General features: G+C 41.2%; 1 protein-coding gene across 1 annotated transcript; it reads left to right on the top strand.

Annotated features, from left to right (window-relative positions):
* The first annotated feature begins 842 nt into the window (after positions 1-842).
* LOC122864986 (synaptic vesicle glycoprotein 2A-like) lies at positions 843-25,253 on the top strand. Its single transcript, XM_044172849.1, has 13 exons — positions 843-1,115; positions 5,092-5,855; positions 6,754-6,934; positions 7,342-7,493; positions 8,445-8,578; positions 8,791-8,880; positions 9,656-9,763; positions 10,791-10,879; positions 10,974-11,138; positions 11,297-11,430; positions 18,688-18,894; positions 18,979-19,138; positions 20,846-25,253. Exons 2-13 carry the CDS (start codon positions 5,243-5,245, stop codon positions 21,027-21,029), a joined length of 2,217 nt encoding a protein of 738 aa, XP_044028784.1. The 5' UTR covers positions 843-1,115; positions 5,092-5,242; the 3' UTR covers positions 21,030-25,253.
* Positions 25,254-25,793: the final 540 nt, after the last annotated feature.

The raw sequence follows: 25,793 nt of genomic DNA, 5'->3' as shown, positions 1-25,793 counted from the left end.
ACTTTTCTGAACCATTCTGCATAATGAGTACTTTTCATATCTTTATAATAATAAACCTACTTAAGTAACATTATTGCAGAACTGTTACTTAAGAATATTTTTACACTGCGTACTACTGTTACTACTATCTCCTTCGCTGGCTATCAGGAGGAGACTGGGACCATGGGCAAAAATGAAATGAAGTGGTACAAAAGATTTTTCTAAACTCAGGATATCCTGATTTCCTCCCTCATGATTCAACAAAACCTGTAGTTTATTAGGACTGGGTATAACCAGCTGTTTGCCCACACAGTCTACAAAAGAGGGTGTTATCATAAGCTGAAATCACTGGGGAAGTTTCAGATACCTTAATTTTATAGCTTCCACCTAATCTCCTTGAGCTGGGGCTTTTAAAGACTGATATTTACACAAAAGTCCTTCTCCTGTACATGGCACTACTACACAGCCCTATGTAAACAGAAACCACTAAAATTATATTTCTGTTGTCCATAGAGACAGTTTATTTGAATAGTCTGCGTTTCTTCATAGCAGGTCTTGATGCAGTCGCAGGGATCAAGAACATGGCAAGTGGTTGGCATGGCAACAGGAGTCAGGTGTGCTCGCACGTGTGCGTTGTCTGATATTCATGTGTACAGACAATCATCTATTTGTAAAAAGGCAAATGGGTGAAAGTAAGGTGTTTGTTAGCATGTGTGCGAGGAAATACATAGGCTATATAGTGTGCCTTTTATGTGAAGTCAGTGTTTTCTTAACATTGTGTGCACAGACCTATCATTAGCTCAATTGCATTTGGATCGGGCGGGGGCACATTGCACGCGCTAAAAGGCGCACGAGCCTGTGCAAAGCTGGAGGAAATGGGCGCAGATTGTGTGCAGATATGCGCCAAACCCCTCCAGATATGAAGGCGTTAATGCGCTCGTGAGGGTTTGCATGGGGGGAGGGGACCCCTGCACATCACTGAGTGTGTGTGGATGGCGTGGGCTTCTCTCCTCCAAACCGCACAGCATCATCACTCCGTTAACGGCAACAGCCTCGTACGCATCATCATCCTCCTCCTCCTCACCCTCCTCATCACCATCTCTCGGCTGAAGAGGGACCACATCGCAGGAATAAAGGTTAGCGTGAATATAACGTGAATAATATGAACTGTTAGCGGCTCTTATAGCGGTATATATATATATATATATATATATATATATATATATATATATATATATGTATGTATATATAAGACGATGGGCGTGTTCTACAACCGTTTGCTTCAAACAGCAATTAATATCGATTTTGTGAATCGAGACACGGGGCCTATCTATAATCTAATTCAAGTCGTGACAAGCTGCTGGCAGTGTGATTCCTAAGAATGAGCACAGATGTCAGGATGCAGGCGAGCAGACAATCAGCTGCAATTTGTGACAAATTTATATTGTAATCCGTCTGTATTTGTGGGCTGTGTAAATTGGCCTGTTAACGACAAGGCCTTTTTTTTTCTTCTTAACATCATTGAAGACGATTATGACTGGACTGGAGGCTTACATTTGCACATATTTAATCAGACTCTTGAATTCACAATTTTGCTGCTTCTGAAAAATAACAATCCTGTAAGACACCGAAACACCACACCACAAATATTATAACTGGAAACAGGCCTGTAAGAGCATAATATTAGGCCTGCAGGAAGATTTTTGTGATTTCTGTGTCTGTCGTTAATGTTATCTTAAGGTGTCCAGATTATTTATCACGACACCTCAGGACTGATAGAAATCTCCCAGTTGCTTTAATAAGCTTATGTGCATGTGATGTGATGGCTATTTGCCCTGCTTGGTCTTGCAAGGAAGTGGATGCTAATAGATTTTTAAACGGGGGAGGAAAAAAACAAAATAAAAATAAAAGGGTTGCTCAAACTAGGGAGCAATAATAACCATCCTCCTCATCCTCAGACCTGCCTGCTCTCTTCCACTGAAGGGGCTGTGTGTTGCAGGCTGCATGGGGCTGCAGAGATGCTGTCAAATTGACAACAGGGACGAAATGAGAAAAGTGGGCTTAAAGCCTTTGTTTGAGTCTGAGACTAGTGTTTGCCTTTACACTTCAGTTTCTTTTTGTGAAAACGACTGAACACTGGGAATTAAAGGAGTGCATCTGTAGTTTACCTGTTCATAAAAGATTCAGTAGTGTGTATAGTACAGTATGACTTGATGGGAATATGCAAGTTACTTGACATCAGATAGGTTGTGTTTTAGCACAATAAGCTTCAGTCTACATATTTTAAGTCTGTAGAAAATCTTAATGGTATGTTGCATTGTTTTCTTTTATCCCAAATTTGGTTTAATTATTTACAGATTGAACTTAACTCCTTAATGTTATTAGTAACACGTGCTTTTCCTGCAGTGACAATTAAAAATTTCTGCTGTGAAAAAGGCCTATCAGACCTCTGCTCAGGTTGATGTTGGCTGGAGTTACGTGTGCTGGAATTATGAACAAATTAACCAAACATCCAAAATGAATAAGAGTCATGAAGATGTAAGTTGTCCCGGCCTAACAGGTGCAACAAAATAGGCCTTTTTTTCACAGCAGACACTTTGACTTGTCATGGTAGGAAAAGCACAGGTGTTACTAATAACATAAACAATGGCTTTAAGTGTCCCAGTAAACCATGACACCTGAAAACACTTGTGCAGGTAAATCATGTCTTGTTGTTTCCTCTCCATATGCCCATATTATTTTACACAGGCTTGTGTGCTCATGTTTGCAAGGGATAGTGATTACAGGCCTGTAAGTGCTTGAGTCCAACATATTGTTAGGTTAGTGTCCTACAGTTTAGCCTGGCTGACCTGTGGGGTTCCTTTGATCGGTGCCAGTAAATCTGCTCGTCATGCTGACAGTGAAGGATCTGTGGCCTTATGAATGAAGATGATGTCTGGATTAAATTCAACATAAACGAATCAAACATGTGTATTGTGCATTGATCAGGATACAGATGCGGGCATATGTATACTGTATATCTTAGATGAAACTATGAATGTAAAACCATTATATACAATAACCTGTTAAAAACCTAAATTTGTGCATTTTCCACTTTAGAAAGTGATTTTAAACATACATACTATTATAATGTACTCCTTTGCAGCAACTAGCAGTGATTTTGCTGAATAGGTTGTAACTGCACCACTAAAAACACATACTCAGGGCTGTAGCTATCGCTGAGGAAATGGTGCTCATGTACTCAGTATTTGTTAATGCTAATTTGGGGATTTTAACAACCTAAAAAGCAGTTTTGTCATTCTGTAATTGCACATGGTGGGTTTTAAAGGCGTATTATGTTTATAATTGACCAAAAATATTCAAACAAATAAAAATATAATAAAGGGATTTAATGTTTCTCCATTCGAATTTTATCGTGGGAGTGTGGAGAAGGCTTTGAAGTAGCATGTAGACCATCATGTAGGGAGATACAATGCACAGAAAATATTAGTGAACCGTTAAATGAATGAAGAAAACGAGAAACAAATTTAATACCAGAAAATTCCACAGGTTTCTTTTTATGGCAAGTCAAAAGATTCTGACCCCTGACCTCGGTATTTCTAAAATCCTGTCTCTGGCCCTGTATATACTGTATACCTGGCAGACATTTAAAGCTCCGTCAGCCCGTTATTACCTGTCAGACCTTGTTTCTGAAACAGGGGTCAAAGTGAGCGTGGTGGTGATGACTCTCATTCTGTGTCTGTTGTTTCACTGCACCACAAAATCAAAGTGACATGTTGTTTTATTGCACGGCAACCTGAGGCACACAGTGTCTTAATACAAAAGCATATGGATGTGGGTACCGTCAGTGAACTACACGAGTCAGTGCCTTATCAATGTTCTTTTTTCAAAAGGAGATATGATACTGCAGCGGACAGGTAAAATGGACATCAATTTCTTCTTTTTCTCAATTTCAAGCCTCATTTGTTTTAGCTCACAGCTCCTCTAAATAAGCAGTTATTCACTTTTTGAATTAAGGAAAATTCAAGTCTTTATTTAATTAATCCATGAAGTATACTTTATTGGTTTTCTTCAATATTGTTAATGTATTATTGTCAAACCTGACATTTAATTGTTCAAACTAATAAAAAAAACTCCCATTTTGGTGCTGGATTTTGTTGGCAGTCTTTAAAAGAAATAATGAAGAGGTGTTAATATGTGGGATGTTATGGGATGATGACAGACACCCTGAAGGCCTTACAGTGATGTTCTCTCCAAACTAGTATCTGATCCTTTGGAGCATTATCTCAGTCACATTACATTAGAGTCATGTTCACGTACTGTAGCTCTTCACCATGAACTTGAACTGAGGCATTCAGGACATTTCCGCACCAACAAGTATCCATTAAAAACCACTCTCACTGTTCAAGGGCTTGATGCCTCACCCTGTTATTATTGCTCAGACCCATCTATGACTCATCAGTGAACACATACGTCTATACGTATAGATACGTCTTTGTTATATATACGTATATTATCATACGTATATCTAGACGTTCCATATCTTTGTAGTCGTTTTGCATCTCTCTGTTGTCATTTTGTGTCTCTTTAGTTGTTTTGTCTCTTTGTAATCATTTAGTGTCTCTTTGTAGTCGTTTTGTATCTCTTTGTAGTTGTTTTGCAATTCTCTTTTGTCATTTTGTGTCTCTTTGTAGTTGTTTTGTGTCAATTTGTAGTCATTTTGCCACTCTTTGTAGTAATTTTTTGTCTCTTTCTAGTCATTTCACAACTCTTTGTAGTCATTTCGTAACTCTTTGTAGTCGTTTTGCATCTCTTTGTAACCATTTAGTGTATACCTGTAGTCATTTTATGTCTCTTTGTAGTTGTTTGCGTCTCTTTGTAGTCACTTTGCACCTCTTTGTAGTCATTTTATGGTTGTTTTGCATCTCTTTGTAGTCGCTTAGCATCTCTTCATTTTGTGTCATTTTGTGACCTGTCAATAATCTATCCATTGTAATGGGTCTCCAGAAATGTGATTGATAACAAAGTGCCTTTCCATGAAACCTACCACCACATGCCTGAATGATTAAGAAAAAACAGGTTGGCTAATTTATATTTCCATTTACTCCTTAGACATAAGAAGAGCCTGTTGTCAGTCAAGTGAACCAGGAGTCGACTCTTCAAATCTGTGAGGTGTATCCTGAACAAACTGAAGCCCCAGCGCGTTCAGGTGGCCTCTCCACTAAATCTTTGACCACATTTGCATCTTCTGAACCTCTTTAAAATGGAGGAAGGCTACCAAAACCGGACTGCCTTTATAAAAGGTGCCAAAGACATTGCCAAAGAAGTCAAGCGGCAAGCATCTAAAAAGGTCGGCCGTTCAGTGGATCGGGTGGGCGACGAGTTCAGCAAGCGCTCCTACAGCCGTTTCGAAGAGGATGATGATGATGATGACTACCCCATGCAGGGAAGCCAGGATGGAGGCTACTACCGTGGAGATAGCCAGGCGGCCAATGACGATGAGGGCGGCCACAGTGACTCCACAGAGGGTCACGATGAGGATGATGAGATCTACGAGGGCGAGTACCAAGGAATTCCCAGAGCTGAGTCAGGCAAGGGCAGTCTGGCTGGAGGCCCGGGCTCGGTGAGGGCCGGCGCTCAGCAGTTCAGAGATATCGGAGTGTCCGAGGCAGAGAGGAGGAAGGATCAGGAAGAGCTGGCTCAACAGTACGAGACCATTTTACAAGAATGTGGTCACGGGAAGTTCCAGTGGACCCTATACTTTGTGCTGGGACTGGCTCTCATGGCAGATGGTGTGGAGATCTTCGTGGTCGGGTTTGTCCTGCCTAGCGCTGAGAAGGATATGTGCCTGTCTGAACCTAACAAAAGCATGCTAGGTAAGACTCTTTTACAGGTGACTGTGTCTCCTCCTTTTGTTGTACAGGTTCTGGTTTGGCTGTGTCACGATGCATTTATGGATAAGGCTGTTTATAGTCCATATTTTTGTTACTGTCAACAAATCTCTAAAACCAACAATGAACTCATCCTATTAACAAATATTGGCTGTGTATCCCAAGCCTGAGATAGCTTATTTCTCTGAGCTATAGAGCTTCATTGTTGTCCAAAAACATCATTAAAAACATATCAATGAGCCACACCGTTGCATTGGGTGACATGCACCTTCGTTACCATGAACATGGGCACTTTGAGTCAAGCCTACATACATTGTCCTGCTGCTGAAAATACTTACTAGAGCACCAAATGTGTATTAATCCGTGGCTGAAAATAGTCCCCAACAAATACCCTTTTTTCTCCTGTTTGAGTAATGTTCGCTAAAAACTAGAGTGCCCAGCTGTTTAAGGAAATTACTTACTATATATTTGTGATCTGTTTTTAAAGGTTAATGTCTTCAGTAGAGAATGGGCTTGGGGCTGAGAGACGGGCTAATTTATTGGTTTTGGCGTTTTCATGGGATTTGTTGACAATAAGAAAAATAAAGAATACTGCCTGATCTTGTAAAAAGAGGAGAGGCTTATTACTCTTCATATTTAAACTGTTGTCTGTCTGTCTTGAGAGGCCAGCTGTCAGCAAAGTAAGCATGAACCTGCAAAGCCCATAATCTAACAGTAGGAGTATAGCAGAAATAAAGAAGACGGGACAGATAATAAACAGATAAATAAAAAGTTCTGCAGTAAAAATATTTATAAAACAATTAACCAAATCATTTGTTTTAACACACACTGACATTTCATATTCACATTTGTAATAGTTTAATTTCCTCTGCTCTCTCCACAGGTCTGATTGTATATTTTGGGATGATGGTTGGGGCTTTCCTCTGGGGGGCTCTGGCTGACCGAATAGGCCGTCGGCAGTCTCTTCTAATCTCTCTCTCCATCAATAGTATCTTCTCCTTCTTCTCTTCCTTCGTACAGGGCTACAGCACCTTTCTGTTTTGCCGACTCCTCTCAGGTGTTGGGTAAATTGAAAAATACTGTATATATATATTTTAAAATCTGGGCCACTTATTCTGATTTGTCAGTCGCTTCACTGTAACGCTGGATATGTTTTAGTGTACAGGGAGTGAGAGTTGCAGTCCGATACAAAATAGTTTTCAAAATAGAAAATTAGCTCCACCTCAACCAACAATAAAATCCTGCTTTCACATTAATGCATGAGTAATAATAATCTAATGATATAATATATAACACTATAACAGTCACAGGGTACATTTTTTCGAGTACATTTTCCCGATTATACTTACATGCTTTTACTTAAATAACATTTTCAATGCAGGACTTTACTTGTAACAGAGTATTTTACTTAAAGGATTGCGTAAAGGATCTGAAGACTTCCTCCACCACTGTTGATTTCTGATCTTTACAGGATTGGGGGATCAATTCCCATCGTGTTTTCCTACTATTCTGAATTTCTGGCCCAAGAGAAGCGTGGTGAGCACCTCAGTTGGCTTTGCATGTTCTGGATGATTGGGGGAATATACGCATCTGCCATGGCCTGGGCTATAATCCCACATTATGGTGAGTACAGTAACCTATCCTTGAATTTATGAGGTTATGGTTAGCTACCTCTGCACTGCCCAAGCTAGCTGATGGTCCTCATTTTGATTTACACTTAATGCAACATTTTGGGGAATACACTTATTTGCTTTTTTGCTGAAAGTCAGATGAGAAGATCGATACCACTCTCATGTCTGTCCATCAAATATAAGGCTATAGCCAGTTAGCTTATATTAGCATAAAGACTGGAAACAGCTAGCCTGGTTTTGTTCAAAGGTAACAAAATCTGCCTACCGGATAAAGGTAAAGCTCATTTGTTTGGACTACTATTCTTTGGCTCTGAGCCCAGCCAAGAAAGAGTCCAGCACATAACCTTGCAAAATGGTGAATTGTTGTTTTTACACTTTTTGTTCATATTAAACAAACAAGATATAACGTGTTAATTAGTGAGCTTTAGAGGTAGTGATAGGCGGATTTTGTTGCCTTTGGACAGTGCCAGTCTAGCTGTTTCAAGTCTTTATGCTACGCTAACCGGCTACTGACTGTAGCTTTATATTCAACAGACAAACCTGAGAGTGGTATCACTCTTCTCATCTAACTCTCTGCCAGAAAGCGAATAAAATGTCCAACTGTTCCTTTAGATTTGGATATTTTTGCATCAAGCAAAGTGTTAACACACAATCTTGCAGGGTGAGCTGGTTGGTGAAACCACGCAGCTTTAAGCTTGTATGGTAGCAAGCATCTTTCCAGAGACACACTGCACTGTGGCTGACCTCTGACTTCCCTGGAGGGAGGAAAAATAAGAACATGGTTCATAGTGTGTCACATCAAATTAAATATATTCCAGACTGTGCTTTACAAAGATTTATTGTCTGACCTTATCTGCTATTGACTTGACTCACATTTGTATTGCAAAGTGAAAATGTAAGGTGTGAGCTAATTTCTTTGTGTTTTTTTTTTTTGTCTTCCCAGGATGGAGTTTCCAGATGGGCTCGGCATATCAGTTCCATAGCTGGCGTGTGTTTGTGTTAGTGTGCGCATTTCCTTCTGTTGCAGCCATCGCTGCCCTCAGTGCCATGCCAGAGAGCCCACGCTTCTACTTAGAGGTTAGCAGATGTGCTTATTGACAGTGTCTGATAGTATTAGCTGGTTTTACTTATATATGAGTTATTACTAACATTATACCCAAAGTCAAATGTGAAATGTCTCGAGTAAAGATCTTTTTTTTTTCTTAATGTTTAAATTAATGCAGATAAATACATACAAAAAGCATAGAAAGGTTATACACAGTGTGACGTTTATTTTTCCCCCCAAACAGAATGGCAAACATGACGAAGGCTGGATGATTCTCAAGCAAGTTCACGACACCAACATGCGAGCAAAGGGACACCCAGAGAGGGTGTTTTCTGTGAGTATCTCTGAGAAAACGTTGTTATATTAAATCATGTTGTTTTGATCAGCTCACAACCAATACTTCCATTAAAGTCATTGAACATCTTCACAGTAGGCAATCCAAATGTAGTTTTTTAAATTAGGTTTTTGGGTATTTTATGCCTTTTATTAAATAGCCGACAGCAGAGAGCTGACAGGTAAGGAGGGCTAGTGTAAGCTGCACAGTAATTCAAACTTAGTCTCCAAGCAACACAGCTGGAACCATTTTCTTCTGGGATCACAGCTGTATGACTTTTCCAACATCCATTGTATTCTAACAGGTACATAAACAAGACATTAACTGTTATTTGATGCAATGAAAACATGATGAATTAGATTTTGACTATCTAAACAAATAGTCATGTGCGTAGAAACAGTTTCCCTTTTGCTTTGAAATCATTACCCTTCTTATAGATACATTTCAGTGTGTCGCCATAAAAACTGTTAAAATCTTGAATAAAAACAACTGCATGTGGTTAAAAGTACAACACGTGGCATTTTCCAAAAGCTATATTTTAATCAAACAAGTCGTGAAAGCATGTCAAACAAGTTGTGGCATTAAATATTGCTAATGCATTCTGATTTTAGGGAAAAATTGCCATTGATATTTCAAATAGTTACATCCTTTACCTCTCACTGTTATCTGCCTGACATTCTTCCATGGTGGCGCAGGAGGATGAGGTTTCAGGAAGCCTTTTCAGAAATGCCACTTGTAGTACTTGTAGTCATGCCTTGTGTCTCTTTCATCCAAGGTCACCACAATTAAGACGGTGAAACAGATGGATGAGTTGGTGGACACTGGCACTGATACTCCAGTCTGGAAGCGCTACAAGCTGAAGATTATGAGCCTCTCCCAACAGGTGGATGACGTTGAAAGGGAAAAAACATACAGTGTATATCATTTCTTTAAAGTGGGGTTTTGTTTGAACAGCTAGGAGATTTGTTGTTGTGCAGGCAGTTCTGAACCAAAACTGTAACCAAGTTTTAAAAGCATGAAATAAAACACCCCTGAGATGATATCTGAGGTCACTGCTCCTTTTAAAAACACAGTCTTACAGTTATTGTACCAGAGTATGAGGCTGAGGCCTTTTACAGCTTGGGGCGTGCCTGTAAAAGGCCTTAGTGGAGCTGGCATCCTAGGAAACAAACAGTGTGTAGGTGGCAGCAAGTCCAAGAGCAGCTAAGAGGTTTGAAATGCCATCTTTTTCCTTATTAACTTTTTTGTCTTCTTGACATACGTCAGATTTTATGAGTGAATTAAAAGGAAAATCAACAAATTATTACAGGTTTTTTCAGTGATATCCACATGCAGACTTTCTCCGCTGCTTTTTGTCTCCTAAAATTGAATTTGGTGAAACAAACAAATAATGTGCATTTCCTCTGGTATTTTTTGTGTCCCTGACTAAATCCTTAACATAGATTCTATGTTTGTATTTGACTTTCTTGTGTTTAAACTTGTGTTGTCATTGTGTTGCACATTGTTGCAGCACCACTGCTCCAGGCAGAAACTTCACCAGCTTTTGTGCCTGATTTTAATTTGCATTCAGCCTATGCTCTGCTACACGCCTACACCCTCCATTTTCTTCTGAATCTGCTACTGCACCACCTGCTTAATGCCTACTGAAAAGTCTCCACTCTTAAAGTTGTAGTTTCATGTGGAAGCCTATTCATAAAGTTAATTCTAGCTCTACAAGTTGCATGTTACTGCTCAGAAATGTAAAGTGAAATATCACAACATCATCAGATTAAAGTTAAAGCATGTGCAATGTGTGTCAAAATAAAAAATAACATAATCAGACGAATTAACCGAGAAGAATCTTAGTTTAAATCTGGTCTCCTGAGCTTTCTTTATCAAAAGTTGCGTGTTTTCTTGTTCACATGTTGCAGATGCGGAATAACATTCTTGCCTGCTTCAGCCCAGAATATAAACGGACGACTTTCATGCTCATGGCTGTTTGGTTTACCATGTCTTTCAGGTAAACTAAAGACTCATAAAACCTTTGCTATGTGGTGAACCATGTTCACTTTTGAGGCTTATTTCATCTGTCCATGACTCTAAAAACTTTGCAGCTATTACGGACTGACGGTGTGGTTCCCAGACATGATCAAGTACATCCAGAAGCAGGAATATGAATCACGCACAAAGACCTTCACCAAGGAACGAGTGGAGCATATCACTTTTAACTTCACCCTGGAGAACCAAGTGCATCGCCAAGGACACTACTTCAATGACAAGTAAGTGATTTGTGAGCTGCAGTTTTTGTTCCTGGACAATTAGAGTAGTTAAACTGAGGTGGATTAGTCATTGGTATAATCAGATGTACATTTGAATGCTACAAAATCCAATACAAAACAATACAATACAAAACTAAAACCTGTGACCTGTTCACCAGGTTCCTCAACCTGAAGATGAAATCCATGGTGTTTGAAGACTCTGTGTTTGAGGAGTGCTACTTTGAGGACATCACTTCCACACACACCGTCTTCAGAAACTGCACCTTCATTGCAAGTTTGTTCTATAACACAGGTAAATATGAACGGAAATTCACAAGGGAATTATAATTAGGTTTTCAACTAGTGATTAATTTAAGTACTGATTCATCTTTAAAAGTGTTTTTTTTTTTTAATCATTTAGTCCATAAAATGTCAAAAAAGAAAAAGAAGAAGAAGAGCTCAAGGTGAAGTCTTCAAATCGCTTGTTTTGTTCAAAACCCAAAGATATTCAATTTAAACCTGCATTAATACATTTTATGGCCACTGAGGGGAAGAACAACAAGCGGAAGACACGACAATTACTTATTATCACCTTAAAAAGTTGTTATGGTGAATGTGTTAACAAACAGTTGGCTATTTACACATCCAGCAGTCATGGAGCAACACGATCATTCATTTGGAGTCGTGTCTCTGGCCACCCATCAAATGTTAGTCTAACATTCACTCTCCTTTTAGCTCTGTTTTGGTCTCCAAATGAGAGGGACTGCCTGCTACATGTGGAAACAGCGCTGATGAGAGCAGAGTCTGAGCCAAAACAGTAAAGTTGCGGGCCATGAAACCAAAGCAATGTGTTAAAAGACACTAAAATGCTCTGCAGAGCTGAGGGGAAAAGCAGAGTCTGGTGATAATTGTAATGTGAGCGTCTCCTTTCACATTACATATAGTCATTTGATCCATTGTTAGAATAAAATATTAGTATTGGTTAGTGCAGCATTAGTGATAGAAAACAGTGAAAAACAGCAAATGTGTTTGCACAGTTTGTAATGATCACTATACTTTTATCACACAGCTGCTCAGCAAAAACATGCATCAATTGAGATTAAATGTGAATTTTCAATAGTTTTATTGCATTCTAAAGTGAAAATACAGAAAAGATAAAACACAGTAGTTCAGCAGGACTGCAACCATAGAAACGTTCTGTTGCTAGTATCCACGGGTTACGCTGCTGCAGAACGTAGCAACATAAACAAATCCAGACCAGACCTCTTTTTGACAGCAGCTTGATGGGATTAGTTGTGAAACAGAGCTTCATGATTAAGAAAAAACAGATGTAAGAATGTGTTAACTGGATAATCAGAACCAAAGCTCCTCTTAGACGTGACTTGACACAAGATGAACTCGTGTATGTTAAGATGACGTCATGTATGTCATGTCCTCAACATATCATGTCATATTACAGCACTTGGCTGCCATTGAACTAATTTATGGCAGAGAGCTCTGTCCTACAGTTTTATTTGATCTTACTTGTCTTAATGTTTTTCTCTCTTCTTCAACGTGCCTGTGTTTTGTATGTTTGCTGTTGTTTTTTAGATGTTTTTGTCCTTGAATATCAGCTTCTATAGCAAATATGACCTACAACTTATTTTATAGTATCTGTAGCTCATTTATATGGGAATGCTTTGTATATAAATGTGCAACTGTGCACAAAAATGCACAAAAAAGATCATTTATCTTTTAAGATAAAGTCCCAAGTGGCAGCTGTAGTCCATGGTGGGTTTTTGGTGTATGGTTTTGATTTCTGCTTGTGCTTTCATCAATCAACATGTCAGATTCTGCCTGAGAAAATAGAGAAGCTGTTTAAGACTTAAATCTCAATATCTTCACTTCCACAGCAGCAGTATCTTCTCATCCCTGAAGCCAACAATACAGTCTTTTATGTTTATGTCATTTGTGCATCTGAAATGTTATGATCGTTCAGCACTTTTATGCCTGACTGCCTTTAATAAAACTGTTAGTTATTGGTATGGAAGCAATTTCAGCAGTGTCATCAGAAAACCTGATCATGTAGTTTGTGCAGCTGCAGGCAGCAAAGTATAAACAGAGAATAAAGTAACAGGCCTTGTAACCTCAAAGAAAACTGGTTTTGAGAGATAATATGACCTCTTCTAAACTTTTTTTCCCTGTTATTCATTTAAAAAAATTCATAGTGGTGGATGCTGTTTTTATGTTTAGTTTCTACCTGAAAGGAATTTAGATTAAAAGCAGCCGCTGACAGAGGATTGGTTGTGTGGTGGCACATATCCCGGTTTCTGTTGCTGAGAGATCATTCATTCCCCTCTTTCAATGTTTTAGGAAAACTAATCATTTATGTTAAGTGCATACGTAGGTTTGGTTTCAGAAGACAATGAAGTCAGATGTTCTTCAACTAAAGGATAAAAAGGAAATGTTTATGCTTTCCATAATATTACAACCAAAAAATTATAAATGCTATGTAAATCTTTGTGTTTTTAATGCTCTAACCCTACTTAAAGTCATGTTAAGTTTCACTGACCTGATATGGTAAATTATCTGTTGTATCTGTACTACAATCTTTGCTATAAAGAGCACTGTCCTTTACTGCCGTATCTTGATTGATATTCACTTCCAGCATCTTTTAGGAGAAGATTAAATGTAAATAAAAACTTAAATTACATTATTTAATTACTGAAAGTCCATTTTTCAGCCATGAGGAGTGTCTCCAATCCTCCCCTCAGGCTGCATACAACCCTAACAACCTCCTGTAAATAAGCCTGTGTTGCCTGAGAGGCGAAAACCAGGGCAAAAAAATACAAATATTTAAATGGACTTTATGGTTATACAATTGCCTAACTTTCTTGTATTTATCCCTGTCTTTGTTTCTTTTGTTTCTGTTTTTTTTGTTGTCATTTTGTTTTGTGTTTTTGCTTTTTTGTCAGTTGTTATTATTGCTGTTAATGTCGTAGTAATGATTACTGAACCCAAAATGCAGACCACAACAGAGCACAGCTGGTTATTATAGCAACAGATTTATTTAGATGTTGAACTTGATATCTGTGCAGAAGTCCGACGTAGTTCACCATCGCGTTTCATTGTCGCTTCCGGAGACTCGACAGGCCCGGGTCGGGTCAGTTTGGCCGTTGGTGTGAGGATGTAAGCCAGAGGAGAGACTGATGGTGGCTCCCAGTGCCCGGCAGAAAGTCTTCCAGACTTGAGAGATGAACTGGGGCCCCCCGTTAGAGACTATGTCCAGCGGGATGCCATGGAGGCGGAATACGTATTGCACTAGGAGATCAGCAGTTTCTCGAGCCGAGGGAAGTTTGGGTAGCGCAATGAAGTGGACTACCTTGGAGAAACGGTCTATGATGGTAAGAATGGTGGTGTTACCTTGTGACGGTGGCAACCCCGTAACGAAATCTAATGCTATATGGGACCACGGAGGGCTGGGGATGGGGAGTGGTCGGAGCAAGCCAGCTGGAGGCTGGTAAGAGGTCTTACCCCGAGCGCAAATGCTACAAGCGGCCACGAAGGCTCGGGTGTCTGCCTCCATGGTGGTCCACCAAAAATGTCTTTTGAGCAAGGACAGAGTGCGGGTCATACAGGGATGGCAGGCGAAGCGAGAGTTGTGCACCCACTGGAGCACCTGGGAACGAGCTGAGTTAGGAACAAACAGGCGATTAGGAGGCCCGTTACCGGGGTCTGGCTGGTCACGTTGGGCCGCCGTGACCACAGCCTCAATCTCCCAGGTAACTGCGGCCACAATGCAGGTGGATGGAAGGACCGTCTCGGGTTCGGGGTTGCTGTCCATGGTATGATGCAGACGGGAGAGGGCGTCTGGTTTGGTGTTTTTGGATCCAGGACGGTAAGTGAGCGTGATCTTGAACCGGCCGAAGAACAGGGCCCAACGTGCTTGGCGGGAGTTCAGTCTCTTGGCCATTTGAATGTATTCCAAATTTTTATGGTCAGTCCACACGATGAATGGCAGCTCCGATCCCTCCAACCAGTGTCGCCATTCTTCTAAGGCAAGCTTGACTGCCAGGAGTTCTCTGTTTCCGACATCGTAGTTCCGTTCGGGAAAAGAAGGCACATGGGTGGAGTCTCTGATCGAAGGAGGAGCGTTGGGAGAGTACTGCTCCAACCCCTACGTCCGAGGCATCCACCTCCACCACAAATTGACGTGAGGGATCGGGTTGGACGAGGATGGGAGCCGAGGTAAAGAGGGTCTTGAGTCAGGCTAAGGCTGCGCCAGCTTCAGTACTCCAGGTGAAGGGGATCTTGGTCGATGTGAGTCTCATGAGCGGAGCTGCCACCCGGCTGTAATCACGGATGAACCTCCGGTAAAAGTTGGCAAACCCCAGGAACTGCTGCAGTTGCTTATGAGTGGTGGGTGTAGGCCAGTCCACCACCGCTTGAGTTTTGGCTGGATCTGTCCTCATCTTTCCCCTCTTCAGGATGTAACCTAGGAAGCTCATTGAGCTGACATGAAACTCACACTTTTCAGCCTTCACAAACAGTCTGTTCTCCAGAAGCCTCTGAAGGACTTGACGGATATGACGTACGTGACTGGTTTGGTCTCGGGAGAAGATGAGGATGTCGTCCAAATAAACAAACACGAAGTGGTTTTAGTCTCTTAAGATGTCATTTACGAGTGCCTGAAACACAGCTGGGGCATTAGTTAGCACAAAGGGCATCACCAGGTACTCGAAACACCCCAAGGGTGTGTTGAAAGCTGTTTTCCACTCATCCCTCTCCCTTATCCGAACCAGATGGTAGGCGTTCCGGAGGTCGAGCTTAGTAAAGACCGTAGCACTGTGAAGGGGTTCAAAGGCAGAGTTTATCAGTGGTAAGGGGTATTTATTTTTAATGGTGATCTGGTTGAGCCCTCTGTAGTCGATGCACGGCCAGAGTGTCTTGTCCTTTTTCGTAACGAAGAAGAAGCCCGCCCCCACAGGCGAGGAGGACGCCCGAATGAGCCCAGTGCGCAACGAGTCACGAATGCAATTCTCCATGGCCTCTCTCTCGGGACGAGACAGGTTGTACAGCTGGGAAGACGGGAGAGGGGCTCCGGGAAGGAGGTCTATGGCGCAATCATATGGACAATGTGGCAGTAAAGACAGGGCTTGATCCTTACTGAATACCTCGCTATGGTCATGATATTCCTCTGGAATAAGGGAAAGATCCGAGGGCTCCAGGCTGAGCGAGGGAGTACTGACCTCTGGAGGTGACCGAGCGGATTGCAGGCAGGTAGAGAGACAGAATGGGCTCCATCCCATGATCCTTCCCTTGGCCCAGTCAATGTGTGGATTGTGGCGGTGGAGCCAGGGGAAGCCCAGGACCAGGGGTGTGTTGGGGGACGAGATGAGCTGGATCTCTTCACGGTGATTTCTGGAAAGCACTAAGAAAACAGGGACGGTACAGTGGGTAATTTGAGCTAGGAACTTGCCATCCAGCACCTCCGCGTTGCGTGGAGCCTCCAGGGTCTCCATGAAGAAATCAGCCTGTCGAGCCAACTTGGTGTCCAGGAAGTTACACTCTGCTCTGGAGTCGATGAGTGCTAGCAAGGGGAGCGACGTCCGTTGGCTATAGAGGGTGGCCGGGATATGTAGTCGTGGCGGAATCTGGTTACGGGGGTGATCGGGGCTCACCACTGCAACTGGTGAGCCTAATCTTTTGGCCTTGAGGGACACGTACCAGGAAGTGGCCCTTGTTACCGCAGTACAGACACTCCCCCGCTGCGTGTCTCCGGAGACGCTCAGCTGGCGACAGATGAGTACGGCCTAGTTGCATGGGTTCCTCCACAGCAGTGTGTGGGGTCTGCGGATCTGGAGCTCTGACCGGACTGGGTGGCCCCCTTCTGGGCGCGCCGGAACTCGGGTGGTGTGAGGGACGGAGGAGAGGACGGGTGGAGTGTTCCTGGTGCTGCTTGCGTATGCGATTGTCCATACGAATGCATAATGAGACTAACGCGTCCAGGCCCTTGGGTTCCTCCCGGGCTGCCAGCTCATCCTTCATGGTTTCCCCCAGCCCTTTCACAAACGCACTGATTAGTGCTTCCTCGTTCCACCCTGAATCTGCCGCCAGGGTGCAAAATTCTACCGAATAATCTGCCACACTGCGATCACCCTGTCTGATCCGCAATAGCCGTCTCCCTGCGTTCCCACCGGCATCTGGATGGTCAAACACCCTCCTCATCCTTTCCAAAAACTCCTCCGCGGAGAATGATGAAAGGGGGTGGCTAGCATGTGTGGCTTCTGCCCAGGCTAATGCGCTCCCTCTTAACAATCCCACAATGTAATTTACCTTCGACTGATCCGACGCAAAGGTAACCGGGCGCTGACAGAAGACCAGGGAACATTGTAGCAGGAAACCTTGACATCTGGTGACATCTCCGGTGAAGGGATCCGGGTTGTGGTCGAGGCGTAGGATTCCCAGGGAGGTGGTGGTGTCGCCAGCAGGCTAGCAGGGGGCAAGATAGCTGGGGTAGCCGGCGCAGATGGCGCTGTAGTAGCAAGCTGAGTGGTGAGTCTAGATACCTCGTGGGTTAGCTGCGTGATCTGGGTGACCATGGCCTGGTTGCTGTCGGAGAGGGCCCGTAGGATCTGCTCGTGTTGGCCCAGAAGAATCCCCTGGCTGGTTAATGCCTGATGGAACGGGACTACTTCTGGGTTGGCGTCTGCGGGGTCCATGTAGGCCAGATCGTTCTGTCGTAGTAATGATTACTAATATTACTACAAAAATGCAGACCACAACAGAGCAGAGCTGGGTATTATAGCAACAGATTTATTTAGATGTTGAACTTGATATCTGTGCAGAAGTCCGACGTAGTTCACCGTCGCCTTTCACTGTTGCTTCCGGGCACTCGACAGGCCCGGGTCGAGGAAGGAGAGGCGACGTGCTGGAGGGAGACTGAATACAGACAGGTTCTGGTCTGGCAGGCGTGGTGGATCTGGGCTGAGCTGTCCAGGCTGTGGATCCGATTGGCGCCAGGCTCTGGGGGTGAGGTCGGCAGGTCAGGTGTGGCAGCTAGCTTGTGTAGCGTGACGCTGGGTGCAGAGATCAATTTGGCAGAGGTCCAAGGACAGACTGTGGCTGAGATCACCGGCGGAGAGTAAATGAGTACGGAGACGATCTGGCGCTGGTAGTGTGGGAGAGCCTGGTAGATATGCAGTGGAGACTGATGAATGATTGATGACAGGTGTGCCGGTGATCAGCAGCAGGCAGGGGATCAGGAAGCCAGACCAGAACACACACACACACACACACACACACACACACACACGCACACGCACACGCACACACACACACACACACACCATACACAGGAACAAAGGGGACAGCCAGGAAACACAAGGTGGGGAAAACATATTGGAGCACACAGGGATCAGAGGGGACCTAGAGGCTGACTATAACAGTTAATGCTTACTCACTTTATTGTATGGAGAAAATGATAAATAAAGTGTTTAAAAAAACCTTCCTTAAATATATATGAATTTCTGAATTTTTTCTGATTCAATATTACAGAGCAATAACCCTTTTTTTCTTTCTCTGTCATGAGATTTGTTCAAATACAGGTTTGTCAACTGTAAACTGGTCAACAGCACGTTTCTCCACAACAAGGAGGGCTGCATGCTGGACTTCAGCGACGACTTCAACAATGCCTACATGATATACTTTGTTAACTTCCTTGGCACATTGGCAGTGTTGCCTGGCAACATCGTGTCAGCTCTATTAATGGACAAAATTGGGCGTTTAAGGATGTTGGGTAGGTAACTCTAATCAATGCAGACAATTCACTTATGGCCATAGAGGCTGTTTAACTTAATGTTATTCTCATTCCTCTCTCCAGCCGGATCCAGTGTCATATCTTGTGTCAGCTGTTTCTTCCTGATGTTCGGCAACAGTGAGTCAGGGATGATCGCCCTCTTGTGCCTGTTTGGCGGCATCAGCATCGCCTCGTGGAACGCCCTGGATGTGATAACGGTGGAGCTCTACCCCTCGGATAAAAGGTACCGTGAGATGTACCAACTCATGACTGTTTTTTAATTATTTATCTAATTTTCTGTTGAGTTGTGAAATTTGTTTTCCTGACAAATTATATTGTTTTTTAAAAAAATTTATTTCTATTTATTTTATTTTATTTTCTTTTTTTTACAATATTTGTATTTATATTTTATTTAATTATATTTCTTTTTTCCTTTTTTATGAGGAGTGGAGGATCTTACTTCAGGTGTACAGGTGCAATTGTTTCTGTTGATTGGTGATCACATGATGTGTCCTTTAAAAAGAAAGCTTACTGCTGTCATACATGCTCTGATGAAAGCTTTAGGCTGAAACACGTCAGATTTGTTAGTCTATTGATTACAAATTAATTTACCTAAAGGATCAACACATGAAGTGATTCTTTTGTCGTAGTGCTGCCTTTTTTCTTTTTGAGGCAAAGCAATCAGCTGAATTTCAGTGCAGGAGAAGTGCACCCGTTTCCTTTCACAAATATATATATATTGGGTGGCAATAGCTCAAGAGCTAACCGCTCTAAGGCCACCAGGATCTCACTTTAAGGACCTCTGGCAGCTTTAATGAAGTAATGTAAAAGCAATTCTAATGGAATGATAGAAAAAAGATAAAGAGCAGTATTCAGTGCTTAGAAACATTGTGCCCAGTCTAATTTGTCTGTTAAATATAAAGCTGCAGCCGGGGCAAACAGCTAGCCTGGCTCTGTTCAAAGGTAAAACAGTCTGTCTACTAATAAACACGTTAGTCCTCATTTGTTTATTACTCTGTAAAGCACTTTGAATTGCCCCAGCGTATGAAATGTGCTATACAAATAAAGCTGCCTTGCCTTGCATTAATCCATACAAAACCAGAGTGTAAAATAGAGCTAAACCTTAATTAGTGAGCCTTAGAGGTGCTTGTAGGCAGGTTTTGTTACCTTTGGACAGAGCCTGGCTAGCTGTTTCCAGTCTTTATGCTAAGCTAAGCTAACTGGCCGCTGGCTCCAGCTACATATTTAACTGACAGACATGAAAGTGGTATCAATCTTCTTATCTAACTCTTCTCTTCACAAAAGTGAATAACTGTATTTGATCAAAGTGTTGCTCCTTTAAAGTCCTTTCAAGTTTGGTTTGTAAACTTAATTTTGGTCTATTAATCACAACTTACATTATTAAACATTTACTATAGGTAATAATATGGAATATACCTTAGCATATATATTTTATATCTTATTCTGTATGATTTACCCAATTTTCATTTTTCAAAACATGTTACAGTGTAATATTCATGACCAACTGTTCCTTATGTTAAGCAAAGATATGTCTGGTAATGTTTGGTACAAACTTAAGTTACGACCATACTGTCTCATAAAAAATGTGCTTTAATGTAGAACCTTATGTGAAGAAGAAATTTACCATAAGTCAAAGATCTCTGTGTGCACCGTTATGTTCAGTTATGTTTAATTATAATTAATCAAAAGTACAAAAAACTATTTTTTAAATCTTTTTTACATTTCGACTCATCTGTACTACAAATTACAACAGAGAAGGTGAAGGTGTAAAAGAAAACTAAGCATGTTCAAATACAGTAATCTGGCACACTGAATGCAGATCAGCTTAAAGTAGGGAATTAATGATCAGTATTGTCAAAAATCCTCTACTTTGTATCAGATGCTAAACTCCTCACTGTGATCGTGTTTGCCCCTCTTTTCTTGTGTTCAGGACCACAGCGTTTGGCTTCCTGAATGCCCTCTGTAAGCTGGCGGCCGTCCTGGGCATCAGCATCTTCCAGTCATTTGTTGGCATCACCAAGGCCGTACCCATCTTATTTGCTGCTGGCGCACTCGCTGCAGGTAGCTTCCTTGCAACAAAGTTGCCTGAAACACGAGGCCAAGTGTTGCAGTAAAACAAATGACCAGCAGTGGGCAGCAGAGCACCGCTGGAGTGTGTGTTTGACAACTAGAGCCCGAACATCCCTGAGAGCTTCAGCGCTGCCCGTCACACACACCAACAGAACAGACTGCCATCCCCATTGTAAGCCCAGAATCCTCTGAAATATGGATTGCATCATTCAAAGTCTATACAGAGCCACAGTGATTAAGAGAAGAGCACACAGATGTAGAAATAGATACCTGTGTCATGATAACGCCAACAGATCTTTTCAAAAGTGTAATATGCACAGGGTGACGCAGTACAAACTGTGGTGTGCAGGAAGGATAAAATGTTAATTTCTGGGAGTTTTCTCTCACTGGCCCACAGATCTACAATATCAAAACACAATTGAGAAGACAGGGATGACAAATGATGAGATGAGACTTAAAAAAAGCCATTTATGGGTGAACGTGACAAGATTTAGTCTATGTATGCAGTGCTTTTCTTTTTCGTCTGTCCTTGGCCTCAGTGACTGGCTTTCTAGTGCTGCTTTTTAATTTGCTGTGATGTTACTGGTACAATTCACTTCACATTTCCATTCAGACTGACGTTTGTGTTTGATGAAAAGTTTAGCTTTGAAAATATCTTATAAAGAATTTCTGGGTCAATATATTTTCTCTAAAAACGCCCATGACCCTTGACCACTGTCTACTACTGAAGCCAGACCTGCTGAGAGCTTATTTTCTACCAAATAATATTAAAACATTCCAGTGAGGCTTGATTTATTCAGAAACAGTGAATATATTTTTTCCTTGTCCCTGCATAAATCCAGTCTACTCCTCCATTCACAGCCTCAAAGCACAGACAGGTGAAGATGCATTTCATAGGATTCTCTGTTGTAAATGGGAATAGTTTGATCCAGCTCCTCAGTGTTCAGTGTTAAACTAATGCTTTTCCCTCCCTGTTGTTGAACCATACAGCTGTGCAGTGTGATGATGTTCATGTCTGCAACACAGGAACGTCTGCAGGACGGATTTTGGTCAAGTGCTAAATGTGAGAGCAGATACTATAGTGTAAAATTTGCCTAAATTTGTTGTGTGCGTGGGATTGCATGTGTGTCTTTGTTATGTGAGATGAGAAAAAGTGTCTGATTTCAACTCCATCATTTCATTCAAATCAGTGCAGCCATGTAGACCCTATTTTACTAATGCAACAGCAGAATGTACAGAACAGCGGTCGCACACTTTTAGAAAAATTCTGTCAGATATAACTCATGCAGTAGCTCAGGTGTGGTGAAATGTTTAGACCACGTTTACAGCTGGTATTATGTTTTAGCACCACTCGACCAAGTTATTGTACATGCAGGATAGTTTTCTGATTTAAAAAAATCTAGTTCAGCTTCGTCCCATATGCATAGCTGCATTAATTAGCCTTAATATGAAAACAGGTCACAAAACACATCATTTGATTGAGTGTGAAAGTTCATTCTTGACCTTGGAAACAGTAGTTTGACAAAAAAAGCTAGCTTTTTGCAGTTTGCTGAGTGTTCATAGAGAATGAAGCTCTGGGAAAAAAAGCTACTAAGTTGACCTCGACTTAACATTTCTTTTGTCAAAGTCAGTTGGTTGTTTTGTCTTTTTCCATTTGGGCTCAAAACATACAATCAATGCAGTATCCTTTCGTAAAATTGTGTTAATGTTTTTTTAAAAGTCATGATATGACTTCATTATACTCATAAGCACAAATTAAATGGGAAGAAGAAGGGAAAAAAGTCCTATTGATCAGGCAGTGCAGCACAAAGGGAAAACAGAGATTACAAATCACTTGTCTAATTTCATTTTAAGGGCTCCTGTTCTGTCATTCCTTTACGGCATCCATATGGGCCAGAAAAAGTGACAAGTTATCACTCACTGTGTTCCTGTATGATACCGTTTAACCATCTGTAAGGATGAAATAAGTACAGAAAGAAACTGCCCATTGTGACTTTGATCTAAATTGGAAACAATCACTCTAAAGGAAAGTTAATTGAGCAGCCTACCATTCTTTATACATATCACTACTTCGAAATAATTTCTTCAAAGGTGTACATCAATATGTGTGCTGACAATCAGTGAGTGAGTGCATGGGTGCTGCTGCTGCCCAGTAGAGTATGCTGTTTGACCTAAAGACGTCCTCTGGATTTTGTGTGTGTGTGTGTGTGTTCAGGATGTTAGAGGCTTTGGCATTGTCTGTGGCTGAGCCTCTCCCCCCAGAGTAGACTGATAACGTAACACACACTTCAGAAGGATAACGGAGTGTGTGTGTGTGTGAGAGAGAGAAAGAGACTTTAAAAGAATAATTCAACATTTTAATAAGTACGCTTATTCACTTTATTGCCTAGAGTCAGATGAGAAGATTGATACCACTATTACCACCACTGGCTGTAGCTTCATATTTAGCGTACAGGCATGAGAGTGGTATCAATCTTCGCATTTAACTCTTAACAGAAAAGCGAATAAGAGTATTTCCCGAAATGTCGAACTATTACTTTAATGCTGTCAAACCTAGATTACATTCTGTGACAAATGTGTCCTGTCTTGTTCATGCTAGAGAGACTGTTTGTGTGTGTGCATAAGCTGACTCTAAATCGTCTGTCACATATTTTTCTACTTTTTTCTGTTGCGGTGTTTTCATCCCTGCGATGAATACAGCTCAGTTAGGGACCACGGAAATATATTTACACTATGAGGAGAAAAAAAACCCACAACCTAATGCAATATATGCAGTGTAGAATTTAATGTTTTGTTCTTCATAATGGACTCGGGTGCTCTTTTGCTGATACAATTCAGTGTTTAAAACAAATCCCATCAAAGATGGCCAGTCTCAGAGATCTGTGTAGAAATACGGAAAAGGATCACATCTTAAATTCACAAAGACCACTTCACCCCCTTATCCTTCTGTATTCAACCGATCGTGACGCATGTTTGTATTGTATTGTCTGACTTCTTGGACGTCCTGTATGCCAGTTGTTTTTGTCTAAAGCAAGAACTAGTGTTTTCATTGTTGTATGATGACATAGATTTGTTGCTTGCAGTGACTGTTCTTAATCAAAGTGGGGTTAAAATTTGTGAAACTTGAGTATGTGTTCTGAAAGTAAGTTAGTGGTGGCTGTGCTCCTTGTTTACCTTGAACCCAGGTAACTCTTTTTTATATATATGCCTGAATTTCTGAGGAGAATGCTTGTAATCATGCAATTAATCTTGTCACAGAGGTACAAGATATGGCCGGAAAAGGGCAATACACTTATGCGAATGGAGCCGAAAATGTGCATAAGTTATGCGCAAAAAGTACAATTTGAAATAAACTTGTTTGTCCAGGTGAGTCTGTTTAAAAGGGGGAAGTGGAAGCAATAAAGTGGAAGCTTTCCCCAAATCTGAGGAAACAGGAAGTCAATGTTAAATCCAAAAGGACTGCAGTTTATCAACTCATCAAAAGAGCCCCCTCTGTCAAATTGAAGCTCCTGTCCAAAATGTAAAAGTTTACTATTAATGTTACTGTGTGTAGAATTTTCATTCTATATAGATATATAAATTATCAAAAGGGTCACTGGTTTGAGTTTTATCTATGATGACAGCAGTGATATGGGATGTGGTCAAAATAAAGCGAACACCAGTCTGAAGACTTCCCTTAATGATGGTGGTCTGATAAAAGGATGGAGGACTTTTTATGGCATGGTTTCTGTCTTCTCAACTCTTAAGAGTACACAGATCAGTCCTGAATGAATTCTGAAAAAAGGACCGACTCATGCCAGAAAACGACTCCTTCATCTGCAAGAATCCTTTGCTGTAGTTTGGACAGAAGGAATTTATGTTTACATTTACTTTGGTTTGACTGACCTGTTTATTAAATGATAAAAGTTTTACTCTAAATGTGAGTTCAATTCAAAAAATCAGTGTACTGTGTGTAGAAACTGTAGATGTTTGTACGTGCAAGTTTGGAATTTGTGGAACAAAAGATCAAGGAAAACAGTTCCAAAAAAAGTTCAATATGACTCAAATCTATTGTGTGTTGTCTTTGTGTTTTGTAAATGAAGACTGAAAATCTTGGTAAAATCAGTATTTACTACTTCTGGATATTGAGAACGTTTTAGTGATGCTGAAAAGGTGCTGTATTTATTTTATGTGAGAGTTGTTGCTGGGATTTGCACTTCTGTGCCATTTATCCAGTTCTATGAAGAAAATGATAAATCATAATGGAAATAAAACATGAAGAAAGAAAACCAATGTCATGGTTTGCATTACACAGCATGAAGTCAATTTATATTCAACTCAGTTTTTCTTCAAACTTTAAATGTTAATGTCAGTAGGAGGTTGCACTTTACAACAATATCTTCACCACATCAACCCACTGACCGCCTACTAGCTGTTGTTGCCTTACTCTGATATGTGCTGGTAGGGATTCAGTATCTTGGTCAAAGAAATTTCAGCAGTTCTGTCCAAAGGTGTGAAGCTTAAATTGGAGAGTAAACTTACTGGTTTGATTGCCATGCCAACTGTGCATCTTTGTAATACTATTTCTGCAGCTTAATCTGTAGTTATCTAGTGCAGTGGTTCCCAACCTGGGGGTTGGATCACCAGAAGGGGTCACAGGACAAACTATAAAAAGGTCAGAAGATTATTGTGGTAGGAAATAAACAAAATTATGCCACAATTGTTTTGTACTTTTTCCCCTAATCCTTGCTTTTGTCTCACTGTATAGTTTAAAAGGGTAGGTTCAACTTTTTCAAGTTAGTCTTAAAACAATACTCAGATGTCCATTG

Source organism: Siniperca chuatsi, linkage group LG17, assembly GCF_020085105.1.
Source record: "Siniperca chuatsi isolate FFG_IHB_CAS linkage group LG17, ASM2008510v1, whole genome shotgun sequence".
Taxonomy (NCBI): domain Eukaryota; kingdom Metazoa; phylum Chordata; class Actinopteri; order Centrarchiformes; family Sinipercidae; genus Siniperca; species Siniperca chuatsi.
The sequence above is the reverse complement of the archived record's forward strand: the minus strand, read 5'-3'. Positions and strand labels throughout refer to the sequence as shown.